Source organism: Schistocerca cancellata, chromosome 3 (genome assembly GCF_023864275.1).
Source record: "Schistocerca cancellata isolate TAMUIC-IGC-003103 chromosome 3, iqSchCanc2.1, whole genome shotgun sequence".
Classification (NCBI taxonomy): Eukaryota; Metazoa; Arthropoda; class Insecta; order Orthoptera; family Acrididae; genus Schistocerca; species Schistocerca cancellata.
Window position 1 is genome coordinate 56,076,102 of NC_064628.1, and position 21,778 is coordinate 56,097,879.

At 40.2% G+C, this 21,778-nt stretch overlaps 1 protein-coding gene across 1 annotated transcript in view; it reads right to left on the reverse strand.

The window, feature by feature from the left end:
* Positions 1 to 1,513: 1,513 nt before the first annotated feature.
* The window catches only part of LOC126176957 (2-oxoglutarate and iron-dependent oxygenase domain-containing protein 3-like), a 45,837-nt gene continuing 25,572 nt past the window's right edge, over positions 1,514 to 21,778 (reverse strand). Inside the window, exons 5-6 of the mRNA XM_049924165.1 lie at positions 4,167 to 4,290; positions 1,514 to 2,104 (exon numbers count right to left, since the gene is read on the reverse strand). Coding sequence (XP_049780122.1) covers positions 1,950 to 2,104; positions 4,167 to 4,290 — 279 coding nt within the window. The 3' untranslated portion in view covers positions 1,514 to 1,949. The remainder of the gene's footprint in view (positions 2,105 to 4,166; positions 4,291 to 21,778) is intronic.

Consider the following 21,778-nt stretch of genomic DNA (forward strand, 5'->3'; position numbering starts at 1 on the left):
CAATGGATACAGCAACCAACAGATCTAGACAGCTCTGCAATGCAAGAGCCCCAAGAACAACGCAGCCAAAAAAACGGAAGACGATAATAAGAGGAATGTCTTTATACCGTTTGCTGGCACTGTATCATCAAAAATTGCCAGAATACTGGGAAAACAAAGCATAATACCAGTTTTCCGCCCATCAGCCAAAATATGAGTTTTATTAGTGACAGTGAGAAACGGCCTACGTCTCCAAACAACAGGGTTGTACTAAGTGACTTCAGAAAAACTTACATTGGTTACACGATCCACACAATCCAAGACCAATGTACAGAACATGAGTGCCACACCCAATTACCAGTAAACAAAAGTCCTTGCTACTACCAATAAATTTTGTGACTCCATTTTCAAAAAGGCAATGAAATCCATGTGACTGATAATTTAAACAAGGGACAAAGGCTTCCACCTGAGCAAGGGATGGGAGACAATACTAAGCTCCATCATAGCACGACACACATGACATCTGGATGCGAGATGTGACAGGAATGGTGGGGAGTATGGCGACTGACTCCCCCCCAACCCACCCACTGAGCACGGCCGTAACTCTGGACTGGCAGGCACATATACCACCAGCACACAGCAGAAGACACATCACAGAGTGAGCACCATTTGATGGTGGTGGAATGATTACCCCCAAAATATTGTGTATCTACTATGACTGAATTCAGCAGTACACATGAGAACCTTGGAAGTAGCATGTATCCTGGGAAAGCCTCAGATCACATGATTCACAGAATGTATTGACAATGGTGTGTGAGTAGATGTAGTGTTATAAGATTATATGTAGTGAAAGCATTATGCTAATTAATATGCCTTCAGTCGTATGTCTCCAGATAGACAATATCACTTCCAGTAAGTAAATTCAGGCTCCAGGATAAGAGAGACAAATGTCCAATAAATTCTTTATTTCAGTTATTATTTTTACGAAGAAGAAAGAAAATGGCAGCTATCTAGAATGTCCTCATCAGCCCACCTCACAAACAGCGGTGAATCAACTGATCCCTCTGCAATCCACACACATAATGTGTCATTTTCTATCTGAGATGACACTCTACATATTCCTTGTTCCCTTAGTCTCAACCTTTCCCAACTCTAGCCAATTTTTTTCAATGAATCTGCAAACCTAGGATAAAGTCAAAAACTATGATTCATAAGGGTTGAGGGAGAAAAAGTCAGAATGTTCAACACAAATGTCAGTAAGTGAAACAGTATATATTAGTGCTTAGTTTCTGTATTTGTTCATACAGCATGAGTGTCAGGTACAAACTTTCTTAACTATGTGAAGACACTTTACAAAACAATGTATCAAAGAAATATTATGCATTATTATAATTCAGAAAGGCATATATTACTGCCACAGTAAAGAATAAAAAACATACAAGAATTTGGAGCTTATATGGCTCTTTTATTAACTAAATCCAAAAACTGGCCACTATAAGGAAAGGAAATGGGGCAGGGTGAGATACCACAATAGTCATGAAAAGTAAAAAAGTACTTCACAATATTTTGATTGTGTCATACAGGTAATGCAATGGTTATTGAGGCACCACACAAGTCCAGAATGCAAGATGTAGTAACAATTTCAAGATGTGGTCACTTAGTTTGTAATCAGAAAGCTATTTAATAGTAATAATGGGCAATAATAATGAATTTACACTATTCAAAACCCAAAATTAATTATTAATTAACTGAAAATAACACATAAATAATATTATCACAGCATTTGTGTGTTGAACAGTCTCATTACTGGAATAAAGAATAAACTCAGCTTTACAAAAATAATGTACAGAATGACCATTTAGTGAACTTCACAGCACAACTTTAATACTATTAGACAGAAAAATCTTAAGTACATAGATTTTTCTGTAGGTACAATAAGAATACATTGGTCAAGTAAAATGATATCGCTCCTATCTCCTTCTGCTGAAATTATTCATATTTGGATCTGAGATAGCAAATTTTTTATCACAGGTGAATGAGACTGTGATAGCAAAACGTGTGCCACTGGTAACGGGCTCCACATAATGCACATTCTCCGAGCCAGATGTGAACATCAATACTCGACCTGCATAAACATACAAATGAACTAACTTAAAACCAGTCAGTAAGACTAGCATACTGCAGTTATCAATAAAAAGGAGGGCAAAAAAGCTGATAAGAATATGAATTAAAAATATAAAATGAATTACGTATTAATCTTAACAAAAGAGTGCTATCCTCCAGCACTTAACCTCTGTTAGAATCCCCCCCCCCCCCCCCCGCCCCCCCTTGACCACCTTTTTTTCCCATTGAGAATTTCATCATCTACACAACTAATTTTTATCTTAATGCCCTTTTTAAACTACCTTCATTTTTTGTTCGTCCCTTGTATGATTGCTAAGCAGAAACTCACTCGGTGCTTATCAGTGTACTATGTTTCCCATTCTATCAGCTCTCGTGCCTTCTCCTTCATCTTTGTCTCCCCTTTTACTGATAACAGATTGGTCCCTCTCACCACCCTAGGATATGAATAACCTGCTGCTCTTTCCCAACCTTTCCCCAATCCCTCTTCTCTCTCTTAACAAGGAGCATACAAGTTCTGACAACCAGGATTAGTGCTGTGATCTGTGACTGCACCTGTCATTGTTAATCTGGAAGAAACTGAGGGGGCACAACCAGAAGTGTGAGATGATAAAATGAACAAACCACAGAAAAGTAAACTCACTCTCTATGGGTCCCACCAACTATTATTCCATCCCTAGAACTGCCCAGCTGGCTCCTCCAGTCAGAACCACTGAAGATCTTACCTTAAATGATAAGCCTTGTTGGTCACATTGATGTTTCCAGTGACACAATTATAGCTAACCTGCTGTAACCACACAGCTACTAGCTTCCACACATGTGAACTCATAACCCAGCAGTCTGCTGGGCTTGGGAACACAGAAAAGGCATTTAAGCAGCAGGCCCCCCACTCCGGCAAAGGAGAAGTAACAACAGTCAACTCCTCCCCCATAAAACACTGTACAGGTGACAACCTTAATATTATTTATACCAAAACATGGTAAGGAACCCTCGCTTGCCGTGACACACAAAGTGAGACAAGTACACTTTGGATATTTCTGTGATGCTGTTGGAAATCTGTCACATGGGATTGGCTGCCTGTCCCCACCTCAGGGGAAGGTGAAGAATCTTTATAGTTTCATCAGCATCAGTTTTAGGTGCACCAAACCAGTTATGGTCAATATCCGCAGCTAGCAATGGCAATATCTTATCTCTCTTAGGACTCCCTCTGCACCACCAACACACTTCTTGTGTAGCTGTTTACGCTCACAGATAGAAAGTACATAACTACTGAACTTCAGTGTTGGAGCCTTGGGAATTCGATTTCCGAAGGTTTCCTCATCACGCGAGTCCAATATAAGTTTCCCTACAACAGGATACAAAGGTACCTCAATATTCAGTGTTAACGTTACAGAAGATATGTGTTGACTGCTTGAAACACTAATAGTAACGCACAGATCTTCAGGTCACAACAATGGATATTTTACTGTAAGTTGTTGTACTGGCAATATTAGGAATTTCATCTTCTGAAGTTAAGTATTGGGCAGCCATTCTTTCTTTTTGTACTTTACAGTTTTCTCAGTATTTGCAGACACACAAATGACAACGGATTGAAAAATACACTGACTTTAGAGAAGATCCGACACATTTCAAAAGTTGTGCGAAACTTAGAATACATGAAATGATATTCATATGATGTTCATTAATAATGATGATGACAATGATGATGATACCTTGTGGACAGACAACATTTTCTGAAAGGCTTTGAAGCCAAAGATAACTGCTTGGGTGTGAATTTAGTCTTCTGCTCTCCTCCCAGCTGTTAGGTAATGCATAATTTCATATGGAGCAATGCATTTGTTTCCTGATGCCCCAGATTGCATGCACAATCAAACATCCATTTTGAACTTCAATGTGCTGTCTCTAACATGATGGCAAGATGATATTCCTGTTTAACATATATGGAAATAGCTGCCCCATAATCTGTACTTACTCTGTACTGTAATCTTACCACAATTATATATACTTTCTGAGTATTTTCAAAACAACAAAGCTAATTAGAGCAAAAATGTCAGTTACATCCTTACCTTTCCTGGGTTCTACAGTCTTGTTGAATTCCTTATCTACAAACACAAATCGTCCCCCAGTAAAGTCTTTTCCATAGTCTGATAAGTATAACAAGGAAGTGTAGTGGAAGGACTCATATGTTTCCTGTACATAGAAAAATAAATTAATAAACATTAGAAATATGTGGGCAACCGCAAAGAGGACACTGTTACAACTGTAAACGCACAATTTCAGAATTAATGTAAACCTAATCAACTAGTAAAGACTATGCAGTGTACAACATAAAATAAAATTGATACTTAAAACACCATAAAACATACCATGATGTGTGTTTTTCTCATCACTAGATATTTTTAATCTGAATTATAGCACTGAATGCAGTACTAGGAAACAAAACAAAATAGTAAGAATTCACATTTGGTGTGGCTAGCTTTATTCTTTACAAATATTCAAAGTTCCCATTTCTTATTTTTTAAAATGAAATGCAAATGCCTAGTACAATTTCAGTTATGCTTCAAACTTTTCCACAGTAAGATAAATACAACATGCGAGTGTAAAAGCTTTCTTTGCCCGCTACAATCCACTTATGATGTCATCTTTCTTGATACATCAATCTTCTCTGACCTTGTTTCCAAAATATTCAAAGTTCCTGTTTCTTATCCATTTAAAATTAAATGTTAATGCCTATTATAATTTCAAAAATAGTACTGCTCTAATTTTTCTTGAGTCTTCTAACTGAAGTCGAAAATTGGTAACTGCTCCCTGAAATCAGCTCTTTCTTCAAATATAATCTTCTGCTGATGTACATACAGGTTCACATTCAAAACAAATGGAAAAGGGTTGGTCACTGTCTAATCAAATGAGTTATTGATTTCATAACAGAATTGCTGGACTGGAATTTGAAATGACTTACCCAAATACTTTCATTAAGCATTTAACTACAATGCATCTCTCTGACAAAATTATATAATATATTCTACATAAGACAGCTTTTTTCCACCAAGTAATATTTTCAGTTATGGTACTCAGCAGCCATTTAGTATATTATCTTATGATGTAATTATCCTCTGCTCAGCAATCATTTACTTCACAGCTGCCAGCATTTTCAAAATTTTAAGTTCCACTGCTGATCATTTTTTATCTTCTTACATTTATTACAGAGTTATTGATACTTAAAATGATTTGGTGTGGTCCTACAACATCATTCTCTCTACCTCATTATATCTGCTGAATGTGACTTTCTCAAATCCTTCTGTACCTCAACATTTCACATACAACCAGTTTCATCTTGTTTGGTTTTATCAAGATTCATGTCACCACCATACACTGTTGTGTTCTGTATTTTATACTAGTACAGGAATGAAGCTTTCTTTTCCTGCTACAATTCAATGTTGACCATATTTCCAAGATACCAGATATCTTTAATTCCTGTTTTTGCCTCTTCCTCAGTTTTGATGCTAACCAAGTCCTCTATTTTTCATCACTTTCTGCTTGTATTGTTTATTTACAATCTAAATTCTGTGCTAGGTGACCAATCATTCCACTTTGCAGCACAAAGTCTTTCTAACTTCCACCTAACAGGATACATTGTCTTTCACTCCTGCCTGAAATTTTCTATGCTAATTCACTGCATATGTAACATACAAATTAAACAACAGTAATAAGCTGCTACATTCACATGTAGATTTATATTTCTTGATTTTATACTATCATTACTCTCAGTCTGTTGTTCAGTTCCATTCTTCTCAAGATTTTGAGCAGCTTGTTTCACTTCATATTAATGAAATATTTATCTGGGTCTAGAAATGCCATTAAAGTACCCTGGCTTTCTTTATTATACCTTCAAATGTACTAAGGGTAACACAAGAATGGCTTTCCTGGTATCATTACCTTTGCAGAAGAAAATCTGATCTTTGAGTAGCTCTTTGATTTATCTTTCTGTTGTGTCTTATTTCTTTAGTCAGAACTTTATACATTGTAGTGAAAGATTAATCATCTGACAGTTCTCAGATTTATCAATTCATAATTTCCTTGGTAATGTGAGGATAATACTGACCAGGAAATTTAAAGATACCTCGCCTGTTTCACAGACTCAGGCCTACAGCACGGAAAATCTCTAGGTTATACAAGTCCCACTGATTTCAGTGATATGAAAGGCATCTCAGTGACTCCTACTGACTGTTTTGAGTTCAGACTGCTCAGCTCTCTGTCAGATTTTGAGTATATGAGCAGGTCAGCCATTTCCTCACTATCATCATTATAATATACGGTGTATCAAAAAGAATCATCCAATAAAAAAAATCACAAGTACTACGTTATTTAAGATTTGTACACGAACAATGTATTGTTAGAAAAAGCAAAGAGTTTTAGATGGTTCCCACTAGGTAGCAACAGTTAGCACCCACTTCAGTTCTAGTACAAATGGTGTCGGGAAAATAGAAAGTGTTTTGTGTTCTACACTCCTGGAAATTGAAATAAGAACACCGTGAATTCATTGTCCCAGGAAGGGGAAACTTTATTGACACATTCCTGGGGTCAGATACATCACATGATCACACTGACAGAACCACAGGCACATAGACACAGGCAACAGAGCATGCACAATGTCGGCACTAGTACAGTGTATATCCACCTTTCGCAGCAATGCAGGCTGCTATTCTCCTATGGAGACGATCATAGAGATGCTGGATGTAGTCCTGTGGAACGGCTTGCCATGCCATTTCCACCTGGCGCCTCAGTTGGACCAGTGTTCGTGCTGGACGTGCAGACCGCGTGAGACGGCACTTCATCCAGTCCCAAACATGCTCAATGGGGGACAGATCCGGAGATCTTGCTGGCCAGGGTAGTTGACTTACACCTTCTAGAGCACGTTGGGTGGCACGGGATACATGCGGACGTGCATTGTCCTGTTGGAACAGCAAGTTCCCTTGCCGGTCTAGGAATGGTAGAACGATGGGTTCGATGACGGTTTGGATGTACCGTGCACTATTCAGTGTCCCCTCGACGATCACCAGTGGTGTACGGCCAGTGTAGGAGATCGCTCCCCACACCATGATGCCGGGTGTTGGCCCTGTGTGCCTCGGTCGTATGCAGTCCTGATTGTGGCGCTCACCTGCACAGCGCCAAACACGCATAGGACCATCATTGGCACCAAGGCAGAAGCGACTCTCATCGCTGAAGACGACACGTCTCCATTCGTCCCTCCATTCACGCCTGTCGCGACACCACTGGAGGCGGGCTGCACGATGTTGGGGCGTGAGCGGAAGACGGCCTAACAGTGTGCGGGACCGTAGCCCAGCTTCATGGAGACGGTTGCGAATGGTCCTCGCCGATACCCCAGGAGCAACAGTGTCCCTAATTTGCTGGGAAGTGGCGGTGGGGTGCCCTACGGCACTGCGTAGGATCCTACGGTCTTGGCGTGCATCCGTGCGTCGCTGCGGTCCGGTCCCAGGTCGACGGGCACGTGCACCTTCCGCCGACCACTGGCGACAACATCGATGTACTGTGGAGACCTCACGCCCCACGTGTTGAGCAATTCGGCGGTACGTCCACCCGGCCTCCCGCATGCCCACTATACGCCCTCGCTCAAAGTCCGTCAACTGCACATACGGTTCATGTCCACGCTGTCGCGGCATGCTACCAGTGTTAAAGACTGCGATGGAGCTCTGTATGCCACGGCAAACTGGCTGACACTGACGGCGGCGGTGCACAAATGCTGCGCAGCTAGCGCCATTCGACGGCCAACACCGCGGTTCCTGGTGTGTCCGCTGTGCCGTGCGTGTGATCATTGCTTGTACAGCCCTCTCGCAGTGTCCGGAGCAAGTATGGTGGGTCTGACACACCGGTGTCAATGTGTTCTTTTTTCCATTTCCAGGAGTGTATGTTTTACACAGTGCTGGTCAGTAATAACTGTTCAGCATGACTTTTGTACTAGATATTGTGTGGATCTTCCTACAGCACAGACCATTAGATGATGGTGTGAACAATTCCGAGAAACAAGTTGTTTGTGTAAACACAAATTACTGTGCTGTCACTGAGTGTCTAACACAGACATCAAATGCAGCCACCATAGTTTCACAATGAGTCTGCATAAATCCATTCGCCATGCAGCTCGCCACCTCAACATGCCCCCAATGTCCATCTGGTGTGTGTTGCATCAACGTTTACGCATGAAACCATACAAAATTCAGGTACTCTTCATGAAGGAGACAAAAATAACATGTGGCGTTCTGTAATTTCATTCTTGACAAGATGGAGGATGACAGTTTTCTTCCATGCTTAGTGTTTAGCGACGAGGCAACATTACATTTAAATGGAAAGGTGAACCTTCATAATGTGAGAATATGGGGTACAAAACAGCCACTTGAAGATGTACAACATGAGAGGTACTCTCCAAAATTTAATGTGTTCTGTGCAGTTTCACGAGAAAAGGTTTAGGGCCTATTTTTCTTTGTCAAGAATGGTGTTACAGAAAGCACATATCTTGATATTCTTGATAACTTTCTTTTCCCACAGTTGAAGACTGATTCAAATGACTTCATTTACCAACAGGATGGGGCACCACCACACTGGCATCTGGAAGTGCAGGAACTTTTAAATCGAAGGATTACTGAACGATGGATAGGTCGCACTAGACCAAATGATTCAGCCTTACATTACTTGTCTCCAAGATCACTGGGCCTGACTGCACATGATTATTTCTTGTGGAGGGTTAATAAAAGACTGTTTATGTGCCTCCATTACCAACAACAATGAATGAATCGAGACATCACATAACAGCAGCTGTGGAAGCTGTAACTCAAGACATGCTCGCTGCACTGTATAATGTGAATACTGCATTGACATGCAGTGCATCTCAATGGGGGCATATTGAACACCCATGAAAAGGTATGACAAAGATCTTTTTGAGTTTCCCATTCGTCAAAAAACAAAATTCATTGTATATGCTTATTAGTTTCAGAAATACAGATATGCCAAATTGGATGATTCTTTTTGATAGACCATGTACATTATTCCACAGGACAACTCTTGTCTATTATACAGGCTTCCGATACATTCTCTCTATTTATTTGCCATGTCTTCTGCATTTAACAAACACTTCTCACTGATTCACAGGTTGACATCTCCAACTTTTATTTAATCTACATGTACACGTCATCTATTTTTACATAAGGCCATATCAGTTATCCATTTCTTTAGCCATCTTACTGATCTGCTTTATTTCTGTCATCAATTTCATTTCCAGGTGATGTATACTGCTAGCTTCCATCACATCCTTTTTTCCTGCATTCCCTTTCATTCATAATCTGTAGTATTATAGATTATCAAAGCCATTTTCATCTTTGTCTTTCCTACAACCATAGATTTCACTCCAGCCTTAATTATTTACATCTTTATTATTTCATTAATTAGCCATTGACTAGAGGCTGTCAGTACATGTATCATACTCGCTCCTTAATTATGAGCTTGGCATTTGCTCGGGAGTGCGAAGCGAGTAACTCGTGTCTGAACAGGTGCTCATGAGTGAGGCAACTTGATCACTCTATAACAGATGAGAAATCTGTGAAGTGTGATAATGAATGACATGCGATTACAAACTGCACACATGATGAGTACACTTAACAGCAAAAACTGACTGGGAGGAATTGCAGCAAGACTTAAAGTCCACTACAGCACTGATGTGAATGAAATGTAATAAGCCATATTTCTCTATTTACCTTGGGAACATGCAGACGAGATAATATTCCTTCAAAAATTACTGAAAACTGATCTTTTCAGTATTCTATATCTGTTCCAAGAAGGCACAAAATCTTTTTTGCAAGTAGAATGTGCTCGTGTTGTACATATGAACTGAATGCATATAAGTTTGTAATGGTCACTGTAGCTGAGTAAACAACAAGCCATCTTTATATGTAAAGTGTCTCATGTTCGAATCCATGTTAATTCCTTCCTTTTTTTTTCATCATAAAAAGACAATCTGCCCCGGTTCAACAGTATGTTGTCTATGATGCCCATCATTGTATGCTATGAAACACATTTGGTGATGCGCAATTAATTTTGCACAGAAGATGTAACAGAATTTTGGCTATAAATTAATGACAGTCACTTCTGAGGAGAATGACCTTCCTGTATTCAAAAAAATTAAATTTACTACCTCTATTGGAGACAGTACATGAGAATCATTCACACAACTTCGTTGATATTACATAGTAATAGTCTGACAGTCTGTCGCAGTGAGTTAGTTGTGCAAGCACACCTTTCATTCAATAATATCCAATGACAGTACACCAGCAAGATCAAATACTGGCAACATATCGCTTTCAGTTGGGTCGCATTATTCATGCGCGATGCTTCATCATCAAAAGGTTGTTCCTGACCATGTCATCGTTCCTTGTGGAGGTAGGGAATTTGATGGTGTTTGAGGCCAGAGCATAGTATGGGTTCCTGAGAACATTACGCGACAGTCAATAAAACATTATACTGGAGAATCTAGTAGGTGTGTGGGATCTGAGCTCTAGCACTTGACAATACCTCTTGAGGATAATGATCTGATCAACATGCCACGGCAAACTATTTTTTTTAATGTGGAGCAGCTGAAACATAATACTACGTTTCCCAAGTAGGTGGATATGATTAAGTGACGATTTTGGGAGGCCAGACTACTAAGCAAAAGTGAGGCCATCAAGAAGAGACTCCATGATGGTCATCAACTCTATCAATTAGTGTTTACTGAGGGCATTGTCAATTGTGACTGGTGGAACATGATACCTTCTGGTGAATTAGTATGGTCCCGTATGAGTATACAGGCCACAAGGTGCCAGTTTCGATCCCAAATACATCTGTGAGTTATCTCGCAATGACCATGTGTCTGTGGCAGTATGAGGCTTCAATGTGTTCCTGTGGATTTGTAATGCTTCACAGAATAATTGGTCAATGTGATGTCTTCCAGTACACCCATATTATGAGTAATGTTATTCTCCCATCAGTATGACAACTACATCCTGAGGGAGTAACCTGTTTCCAGCAGGACCATTCACTTACACAAACATCAGCAACGGTGCACAAGTGATTTGCAGAACAGATGGGATTTCTCTTCTCGATTGCCTCCTGTCTGCACCAGACCTGAACCCTACTGAAAACGCATGGGCAGAGACAAAACGGACCTGCAAGAAAACTGGCCTGACCTTGCACCAAGAACCCTTGATGATCTCTGGAATGTAACACTAAATGCCTGACACAAGGTGGCAGTAAATCAGAGATTTATTGCCCACCTCACAGCCTCCTTCCTCACTGACTGCTGACAATCATTGAAGTTGAAAGTCTCTTATGGGATATTAAGTGATAAAAAACCAACATGCTGTGCCTATTTGAAGCCTGGAAATATTTTAATAAGAAGTTTGAACCATTCATTCTATTAATTTTGTGATTTCTACTAATTAAACAAATTAATGCAGTAACACAAAAAATCCTTGTTTGCAGGCAGTTGCCTGCTAGACTGCCAACTATGACACTGAGCTATCAATGCAATAAACTAAGTGCCTTTAGTAGGTCCGCAATGCTACAAATGATGCAGCACAGTGTTCTTGCATGTTTTTATGGGGTGTATAGTTATGATGCTACTGGCTCCTGTATAACAAGGCAGATAACTCAAATTTCAGCCATGGACATTTTTGTGCTGTCAAGCACACACATTTAAGGAATACATTATCTCATCATCATAATATTTTGATTTCTTGCTATCTTGTTGACTTATGCCACAGTATCAGAAAGCGGTCATGCAATTCGTTTGTAGAGCAAGTGCCTAGAAGCAAAACTTTGCCTGCTATAATCATACTGAATTTATGAAATCATTTCATAAGAGTTCAATGGAACTCACAGGCTAGCCATGCCTGATGCTTATCACTGGATCCTGTCCCACTGCACCTCAAGGCTGCGAGTATGCAACAAGGCAGCTATGAGCTTATGAGTGAGCCTGAAGGCTTAGATGACCGGCTCTATTATTTGCTTGTTCTATGGATCATAGTTACGGTCTCTCATTGCAATACGGTATGTGTCAACCAGTTGACAATTGTAATTCTTCCCTTGTGAAAAATTTGGAAGCAAGCCAACCATCAGCATGACGGTCTTTTACATTACTCTTGAGCTGTTTTATATACATCTGATGTTTTTGGTATTACATTTATGAATGTTGCCATTGTTTTCAAATGAAACTGATTGTTGACAACAAATTTCATAAGGGAGTAAATGTAATGTGATGCTTTTGCTGGAATTCCCAACTCTTTAAAGGGTGTTGTATAAGGAGACAAGAAAGAAAAAAAATCCCAAATTTTTCCTGGATTTCCCAGTCAGAAACACACTTCTTCTCAGCTAAAAATACACTTTTACCATGTGAAAATACACTGTAACCCTAGTGAAAGCACATGTTTTCAGTATTAACTTATCAATACAAAACCCAGCAAACAACAATATGTTTTGGGAAGATATTTGAAGCACAGCAGCATTTACACTGCACACTTTCATATTATAAAAATATATACATGAATTCCACCAAATACAGCACAGCAGCTTCCGAAGCATTGAAATCGAGATGCTACATGCTTTTGTCAGCCAATCACAGTTCATATCAAGTGATCTTGCCAGTCAATGATAGCAGGTATTCAAGGCACCTGATGCAATCAGCCAATAGCAACATCACTGTTAAGTAAGCAGACACATAAATGGGAAACGTTAATGCCTTTTACTGGTCTTCAAATTTTTTTGCATTTTGTTTTCTGAGGCTGAGGTTAGGCAGTATCCTAGGAGCACAGCTGAATATTTATGACAAGCATCATGCCCTGAAATGAGGGACATCCTAAGTGAGATACTTCTAACCCCTCATAAAGTGATGGTCCTTCACCCACCCAACCTTCACAACATACCAGTCCATCCCTATGCCACTCCCAATCCCAACCCCTTGCCACCCACCCTGCTCTTCCTATTCCAGTTCTGTCACAGGTTTATCCTATCCCATCAGGGGCCGGGCCACCTGTGAAAGCAGCCATGTCATTCACCAGTTCTGCTGCAACCGTTACACAGCTTTTTATATTGGTATGACTACCAACCAGCTGTCCACCAGGATGAACAGTCACCAACAAAATGTGGCCAAGTGCAAAGTAGACCACCCCGTGGCACAACATGTAGCAGAACACAACACACTTTATTTCAATGGCTGCTTCATTACCTGCTGAAGTTGGCAGGTGTGTGTGTGTGTGTGTGTGTGTGTGTGTGTGTGTGTTTTACTGATGAAGGCTGTGGCCGAAATCTGTATGCTAGTGTCTTGTAATTGTGCCTGTCTATGCCTTCTTTACGGTATGTAGCAACCTGTCTTTTCCTACACTGTTGATGCTCCATGGTTTAAGAAATTCATTGCACTTTCTCACACGTAATGTAATTCATCCTGTGTAAAAGGAAATTTGCTTTGAAATTAATGCTTATGAAACCCTCATTCGCAAAATTTTTCTGCAAGCTGTTAGAGAAATGTAATCAGTTGTGATTTCAAGCTTGTCGAAAGCAGTTTACTATTGCAAAGTATTGTGTAGTCTATGTCCTTTGACACATTTTGCTGTTGGCAGTTGCTTATGTACCATAAAATGAGGTAAATCCGATCAGGGGGTGACAATCCTATCATTTAAAGACTTTTCCATGTTTGGATAACTAAGTATAGCATTTTAACAAGTACATCGCAGCTGACCATTGTCATGAATTCTTGATTAATCTATCAACGACAACAGCGTGTTGGAGTGCACGCAACCAGCTGATCACATTGTCAGTAGGTGTGTGATTCGTGTGCTACACTTGTGTAGTCAACACAACAATGCAAAAACTTCAGCTGGTGCATGTTACTTCCGAAGTGTAACTGGTAATTTGCAATATTATTACTTGCATACGAACGTCTTAAGTGATACAGTTTCATATTTTTGTTCACTGACAATATAGCTTAGGCACTATGCAGGCCTGATTACAAAATTGCATTTTTGTAGAGTGAATCCGATCGTGCAAGTACATCAAAGGATCTGGAACCAACATGGAAATCTAACTACAAACCAAAATTTCCTCTAAATGCAGTGAAAGCAGTCAAATCAGGAAAATTAAGCATCTGGTGAGCTTCAGAGCAATATGCAGATACCACATTAAATGACAAACTCAAGGAAATATACAAATACAAAATAGGCGGCCAACCAGCGTTAACCAAAAATGAGGAAAAAAGCCTGGTTGAAGGATTATTGTGTTGTGCGAAATGGGTGCTTCCTTTGAGGAATAATGATGTTAGAGACATTGTACAGACATATCTCAATTGAGCAGGGAGGGTTGAAAAAAGATTTCGTAACGGTCGACCTGGGCACTTGTGGGTAAAATCTTTTCTCAAAAGAAATAAAGAACTAACAGTTAGAAGAAGTGAAAATGTGAAGAGGGCAAAGGCAGCAGTTACCCGAGAAACAGTGATTGATTATTTTAAAAACCTTGGAGTGACCTTGAATGGTGCCCCTCCCTCCAACATAATAAACTATGACAAGATAAACTTTTGTGACAATCCAGGACAAGTGAAAGCAATAGTGAAGTGAGGCACAGGGCATCATGAAAGGATAGTAGATAGTTCTAAGCAAAGTATCAGTGTGATGATAGCAGCAGCTGCCGATGGCTCAGTCCTCCCACCATACACATTTTATAGGGTTGGTTGGTTGGTTTGGGGAAGGACACCAGACAGCGTGGTCATCGGTCTCATCGGATTAGGGAAGGATGGGGAAGGAAGTCGGCCGTGCCCTTTCAGAGGAACCATCCCGGCATTTGCCTGGAGTGATTTAGGGAAATCACGGAAAACCTAAATCAGGATGGCCGGACGCGGGATTGAACCGTCGTCCTTCCGAATGCGAGTCCAGTGTCTAACCACTGCGCCACCTCGCTCGGTCATTTTATAGGGCAAAAGACCCCTACGATACTTGGTCTGAAGGTGGCATAACTGGTGCAAGTTATAATCATAATCAAAGTGGTTGGTTTGAGCTAACAATGTTTGAATTATGGTTTGTTGAAATTGTCTTGCCTTATGCCCGGCAAGTGACAGTCTCTTGAGTCATCTGTCATATAACGTGATTAAACTGTGACAGGAACAGGACATGAAAATTTGTGCTTCTACCATCTAATTCTACTCATTTGTGTCAGACACTTGATACGGCCTTTTTTAGATCTTTAAAATTTGCTTGGAGAAATATGCTAGATGATTGGAAAAGGAAGAATAGAGGAGTGGTGCCAACATCCAAATTTCCTAGGCTGTTGAAAAAAACCTTTGAAAATATAGGTATAAAGTCCAAATCAAATGTAATATCTGGGTTCAGAAAAGCAGGCAATTTTCCCTTTATAGTCATTTCACAGATTCCAGAAGCAACCAATAACAATGCACATGGCACCAGCTCATCAGAAGTTTCTTGGGTAGCAGCCTTTGAAATGCAATTGGAACAAGTTTGCTCTAATGAAACAAAAGGATAGCTGCACCAAGCAAAGCATTTAGCATCAACTCCAGGAAAAGGAATTGTTATCAGCGACTTCAATGAAAATTATAGTGACGGGGCTGCAAGCAGGGAGTCCCTATCCGAACATGTAACAGTGATCTAGAACAGCACGCATCAAATGAAAATGAAGAAATGGACAAGGGGAAGGATAAAGATTGTCATGAATTTAAAGAAAATGATTTCACCATAGCAAGAAATGTCTGTGAATTCCTAAGGGACCAAACTGCTAGACTTACCACAACTTAAACTAACTTATGTGAAGAACAACACACACACACCCATGCCCGAGGGAGGACTAGAACCTCAGGCGGGAGGGGCCGCGCAATCCGTAACATGGCGCCTCAAACCGTGCAGCCACTCCGCACTGCTCACCATAGTAAAATTTCCTACAAAAAAAAAGTTCAGGTTTTTTTATTGGTAAAATTGAAAGCATCCCTAATGAAACCTATGAAATGACATTTCTGAGAAAGAAAGTTCTTGACGGTAATGTTTATCTTGTCTTTCCAGAAACTGACAATGCAACAAAGAAAGAAAGAGCCCAAATTATTAAAAAAGTTGTTACAGAACACAGAGGGTGAGGTAAATTTATTTTTTTAAGGGAGAGAGGATTATGACATTGAGTAAATACTTTTTACATTAATTAAGACATACAATAACTAAAAATTAATATTTGTTTGTCAAATTTTGTGAATGCAAGTGTTTCTATAGCAAAAATCTCAAGTTTAATGTGCTTGTAAAAATTTGTTTAGTCTAGTAATTGTAAAACTTGGTTGCAAATACAGCAACATATTTATTGAAAATCAAAATATTGGTTGAATTCACTCCACTAGAGTCTGATTCCGTTCCTGCATACAAAATACAATGATGATCGGATTCGACCCAACTGAGGGGGTGAAACTGATCAACAATTAACTTAAAATAATAACTGCAATTATAAACTAAAAATAACATAATACATGAATATATCATTATTAAGGTTATGAAATTAACATACTGAATTTTTATTCCGATATGACAACAGTTTATTCCGATATGACAACAGTAAATGGACAAATTAAAAAAAAAAAAACTGCCGTTTTTGATCGGATGCACCTCATTTTACGGTACGCACTGTGCAATGCAAATGATTCATTTTCTTTGCTGCAATTTTGGTGTTATTCTCTCATTTATGTTTTATTTTTCACAGCAGTGTTATTCTGCATTAGGAGGCTAAAGTAAAATTCTTTGTTGCAATATCAGTTATTACCAGTCAAAGTCACAAAAATTTAACTGAAAATTAAAACAATGAAAAATTCCAAGGTTTCTAAAAAATTCCCTGGTTTTTCTCAGATGAAGAAATTCCTGGATTTCCCAGTGACCCGGGGCTGTCTATGAGACGTTCTTGAGTGGATACCATATATTACATACTCCTCTTTAACAGACTAACTCCAATGTTTTTACTTAGCTCATTTTTTACTGCCTACAAAAATTTCCATATCCTCTACACTTTTCCACTTCATTTTTCAGTATCAAACAATGGAAACTCCAGGTCGGATATATACAATATTGAGAAAACCACATAGTGCTCCTCACAGTAGAGATGACCTGTTGAGTTGCAGACAGGCACAATGAAAAGACAGTTACATGTCATAGCTTTCGGCCAAAGTCTTCTTCAGCAAAGCGCGCGCTTGCATGTGCACACTCATGCACTCGAATCCGAGCCAGAGGTAGCAGTCATGCGTGTATGAGATGTAATTGCTTGTGTGTGTGTGTGTGTGTGTGTGTGTGTGTGTGTGTGTGTTTTCTTTGCTGAAGAGGCTTTGGCTGAAAGCTATGATGTCTTTTCGTTGTCCCTGTCTGCAACTCAACGGGTCATCTTTATGGTGAGCAGCAATCTATCCTTTCATAATTTATTCATTTTTTGGTATCCTAGTCCACACATTTTCTTAGTCCACACTTCTTCTCTCTCTTTAATTTTTTTAAATTTTTATTTTGTATTTTTTTTTTTTTTTATTTGGCAGTTACCCATTTGCCACAGCACAATGTTTTACTAAAATTTTAGCAGTGACTCAAGTCGATCACAGAACTTTACTAACAGTCAAGGATGGTAACCACAAGACCACAGTTTTAACCATGTAAAAGAAAAATAATAGGACAGAGACATGATCAGGAGCTGTTGCACCCTCTTTGTCTGATTCATTCACTCAGGCCAGTCCAGCTTTGAAGGCCCTTCCAGTAGTTGCCAAACTTTTAGCTTGATGTGAACTGTAAATATATCTGTTCACATGAGTAGTGCCATGTTATGACACAACTATTTCGAACAAAAACAGTAGCAAAATTTTAAGGCCAAGCTGTACTTAACGCTTTGACAATATTTGTGGAGAGTTAAAATTACAGAGTTGTTCACTATTATAATTTTCCCCCTCTTCGTGGAGTTTTTGGACACATCCAAAATCTTTTTTTTACTAGTGCATGTACTGTGATCATGGTTGCCACAAGTTTCTCCACATGAAACTCCCTAATATTTCCGTGATTTCCAGACAAATTTTAACATTTTTCCGTGACAAATTTTAAGATCTCACTGGTAAGTTAAGATGTAAGTTGACCATCTGTCTATGCAGCTACAGTACAAGAACCAATAACGCAAAAAAGTCTTAAGTCCTAACATCAACATCTTTTGTAATCAACTGTTTTTATATGGAGAAAGCAGGTCAAATGATGTATGTGTTTAATTAAGACCACTGATGTCATTTTATTTCAATGAAACGAATCACGTTTGGTGACAAAAATACACATTTCCTTGAAGCAGCAAGAGATATTTAAAATACTTTCACTGACTTCAGAAATAACCTATGGAAAAAGTAGGCCTTTTGAAAGAAGTATATAAGGTGGGGAAGATTGTGTAAACCAACACTGTAAGTGACTGCCAATAAAATGTTGGTTCTGCTATGTTTGTTATTGTTGGTTATTACCCACTGTATTATATCTATTATTTTACAGGATTTCTGTCATTTTTCTTTCAAAAAATGCAAGAGCCAAAGAAACTGGTACACCTGCCTAATATCATGTAGCACCTCCGAGAGTACGCAGGAGTGCCGCAATACGACATGGTATGGACTCAACTAATGTCTGAAGTAGTGCTGGAGGGAACTGACGCCATAAATCCTGTAGGGCTGTCCACAAATCTGTAAGAGTATGAGGGGTGGAGATTTCTTCCGAACAGCACGTTGCAAGGCATCCCGGATTTGCTAAACTGGGGAGTTTGGTGGCCAGCGGAAGTGTTTAAACTCAGAAGATTGTTCCTGAAACCACTCTGCAGCTATTCTGGATGTGTGGGGGGTGCCATTGTCCTCCTGAAATTGCCTAAGTCCATCGGAATGCATAACGGACATGAATGGATGCAGGTGATCAGAAAGGATGCTTACGTACGTGTCACCTGTCATAGTCGTTTCTAGACATATCAGGGGTCCCGTATCACTCCAACTGCACATGGTCCACACGGTCACAGAGCATCCACCAGCTTGAACAGTCCCCTGCTGACACACAGGGTCCATGGATTCTTCGGCTCTGAAAGCCCACATTGATGATGTTTTGTTGAATGGTTCACACAGACACTTGTTGAAGGCCCAGCATTGAAATTTACAGCAATTTGTGGAAGGGTTGCACTTCCGTCACGTTGAACGATTCTCTTCAGTCGTCACCAGTCCCGTTCTTGCAGGATCTTCTTCCGGCTGCAGCGATGTCAGAGATTTGATGTTTTACTGGATTTCTTATATTCATAGTACTCTCATGAATTGGTCATACGGGAAAATCCCCACTTCATCGCTACCTTGGAGATGACTGCAGCACCCTATTCTGCCTGTTTTCATGTCTCCATATTTCAATACACATGGCTATACCAGTATCTTTGGCACTTCAGTGCATATGAATACATAGTGTACAAACCGCCAGTGACTGACAATTTTCTTCTTCTTATCGTCCATACTTTGTAACATATAAACCACTTTTGAAGTGCCAAAATATACTAGAACAAATAAAATGCCTATAAAACACCACACTGTACAGCATACGTGAGATGAGACAGTCGCAATTCCTGAAGTCGATCACCCGTGGCCTCTGGCCTGCTGAGGAGCACCGCAGTCCTTGGTCCACAGATAAACAATGAATATCCGCTGCATTACACCACACATAAACAGAAACAGCCTGCGGGCAGATCACTGAGACTAGATCTGATGGGCAAGGCCCGCATTTTAGTGGGAACTGAATGTCTTCGGATTGGTGGGCTCAATCCATCACAGAGACCTGCAGAAGCAGCCTGTGGGTCTGGCCCCTCACGGAAATCCACTCGTGTGGCCCGCTATTCACAAGCCACAGGCAAAATGTTGGTGAAATGAGACCATAGTGATCAATCCATGTAACAGATAACTTGTTCAAATACTCTGATCCAATAATGAGGATAGGTAGCAACTCACCGTAAAGATGATTGCTGAGCTGTAGACAGTCACGTAGAAAAGGCAATCACACTCTCGCAACTACATTCTCAGCCATAGCTTTTGTCAGAAAACGAGAGCACACACACACATACACAAAACATGCACACATGACCGCCATCTTCAGCCACTGCGTCTACAGTCTCTGAGAATCAAATCCAGACAAACCACTCCTCACGCCTCCCTACCTCTCGATGGCAGCTGCCAAGCTAGCGACAAGAAGTGGTGATAGCACTGACTGTAAGCTGAGAGGGAGGAGAGAAGCAGTAGTGATGAGGGAGTGGGGAAGCAACACATGTATTCAGCTGCAAACAGCCAGCGACAATGCATGACACCTCAGTAAACAAACCACTTCATCTACAGAAACAAAAACGGGATTTTTCCAGTGTTTTTCTTTTGTTTTATTTCAAATTTCCCTGATTTTCAGAACCTATGGCAACCCTAATTATTAAATATTATGACTGATCTTCACTATATGCTTTTACAGCAGCTCATCTGACAATGTCCATGTTACAGAATTGCAAACACTGGGCCATCACAGACACTGTTGCGCCTTTGCCCTGTTCTGAATTTTCAAAATACATAAACAATTGTTCAGAAAATGGATGCTAAGTAATTAACTGTTTTCAGTCTCTAGTTGCTGCTGTACGAGCAATGTAACATTAAGGTTTAACACATCTGAGTGGAACACCTCCAAGAGTTGGTGCCATAAAATGTATAGTACGGTAGCTCTGTGTCACAATTAGATAATGTACACCAGTATTTTGCATTACTACCCACATTAGTTTACAATTTTCTAAATCCTCCACCACTGCGGCACCAGCTTTCTTTTTTTTTTTCTTTCTTTTTTTCTTTTTCTTTTCCTACTGCTCTGTCACAGTTCCACCTGGCAAAGCAAATGACTCTTGCAATCAACTCTGCGATCGACCCAACATAATGACATCATAAGGGGGAAGGGGGGGGGGGGGGGGTGCCGCAAGCCATCTTAATAACTAGGCTCACTTGTGAAAGCAAATGTAGTCAGTATGAAAGAAACCATATTCAGTACACTGACACTGCAGAAATTGCCACTTGGGACTTCTGAAAGGAGTAATTATGACACATGACAGCACCGAAAGGCCTCGTGGGGCACTGACCTAACAGGACAGCTCGGGGCAAATGTCACAATTTCCCAGTGATTATAAATACTCTGAAGCCAGGGGCACTGTTGTTTCAGAAACACTAGTCGACTTGGCTTGCATATATACTGCCTAATTCAGACAGACATTATGCAGGCATCACCAGCTGCTAGCTATGATGGGAAGCCCAAAATGGTCAAATTGAGGTGAGTCAACAATCTTAGTCGTACAAAGAACAATGTCTTTGAGATTCTAGTGCTGGCTGTATCTGCCCTGTGTTCATGCCTAGCCAGTTGCTGGGAGACCAGAGGACACTTAGCTGGAAGGGAGCACACGCAGCAGTGGCAGATGTGGAGGTAGGGTCACACACGGCTAGTGATGGGGAGCAGTGGGCAGTTCGGAGCCTGTGTTGGAGGCCTGCACTTTCCAAGGATGTGTGAGCACTCCCTTTTGCTGAATGTAGCTGGAAGGTGGTGGCCTGGCTGTGGAGTATTATCAGAGC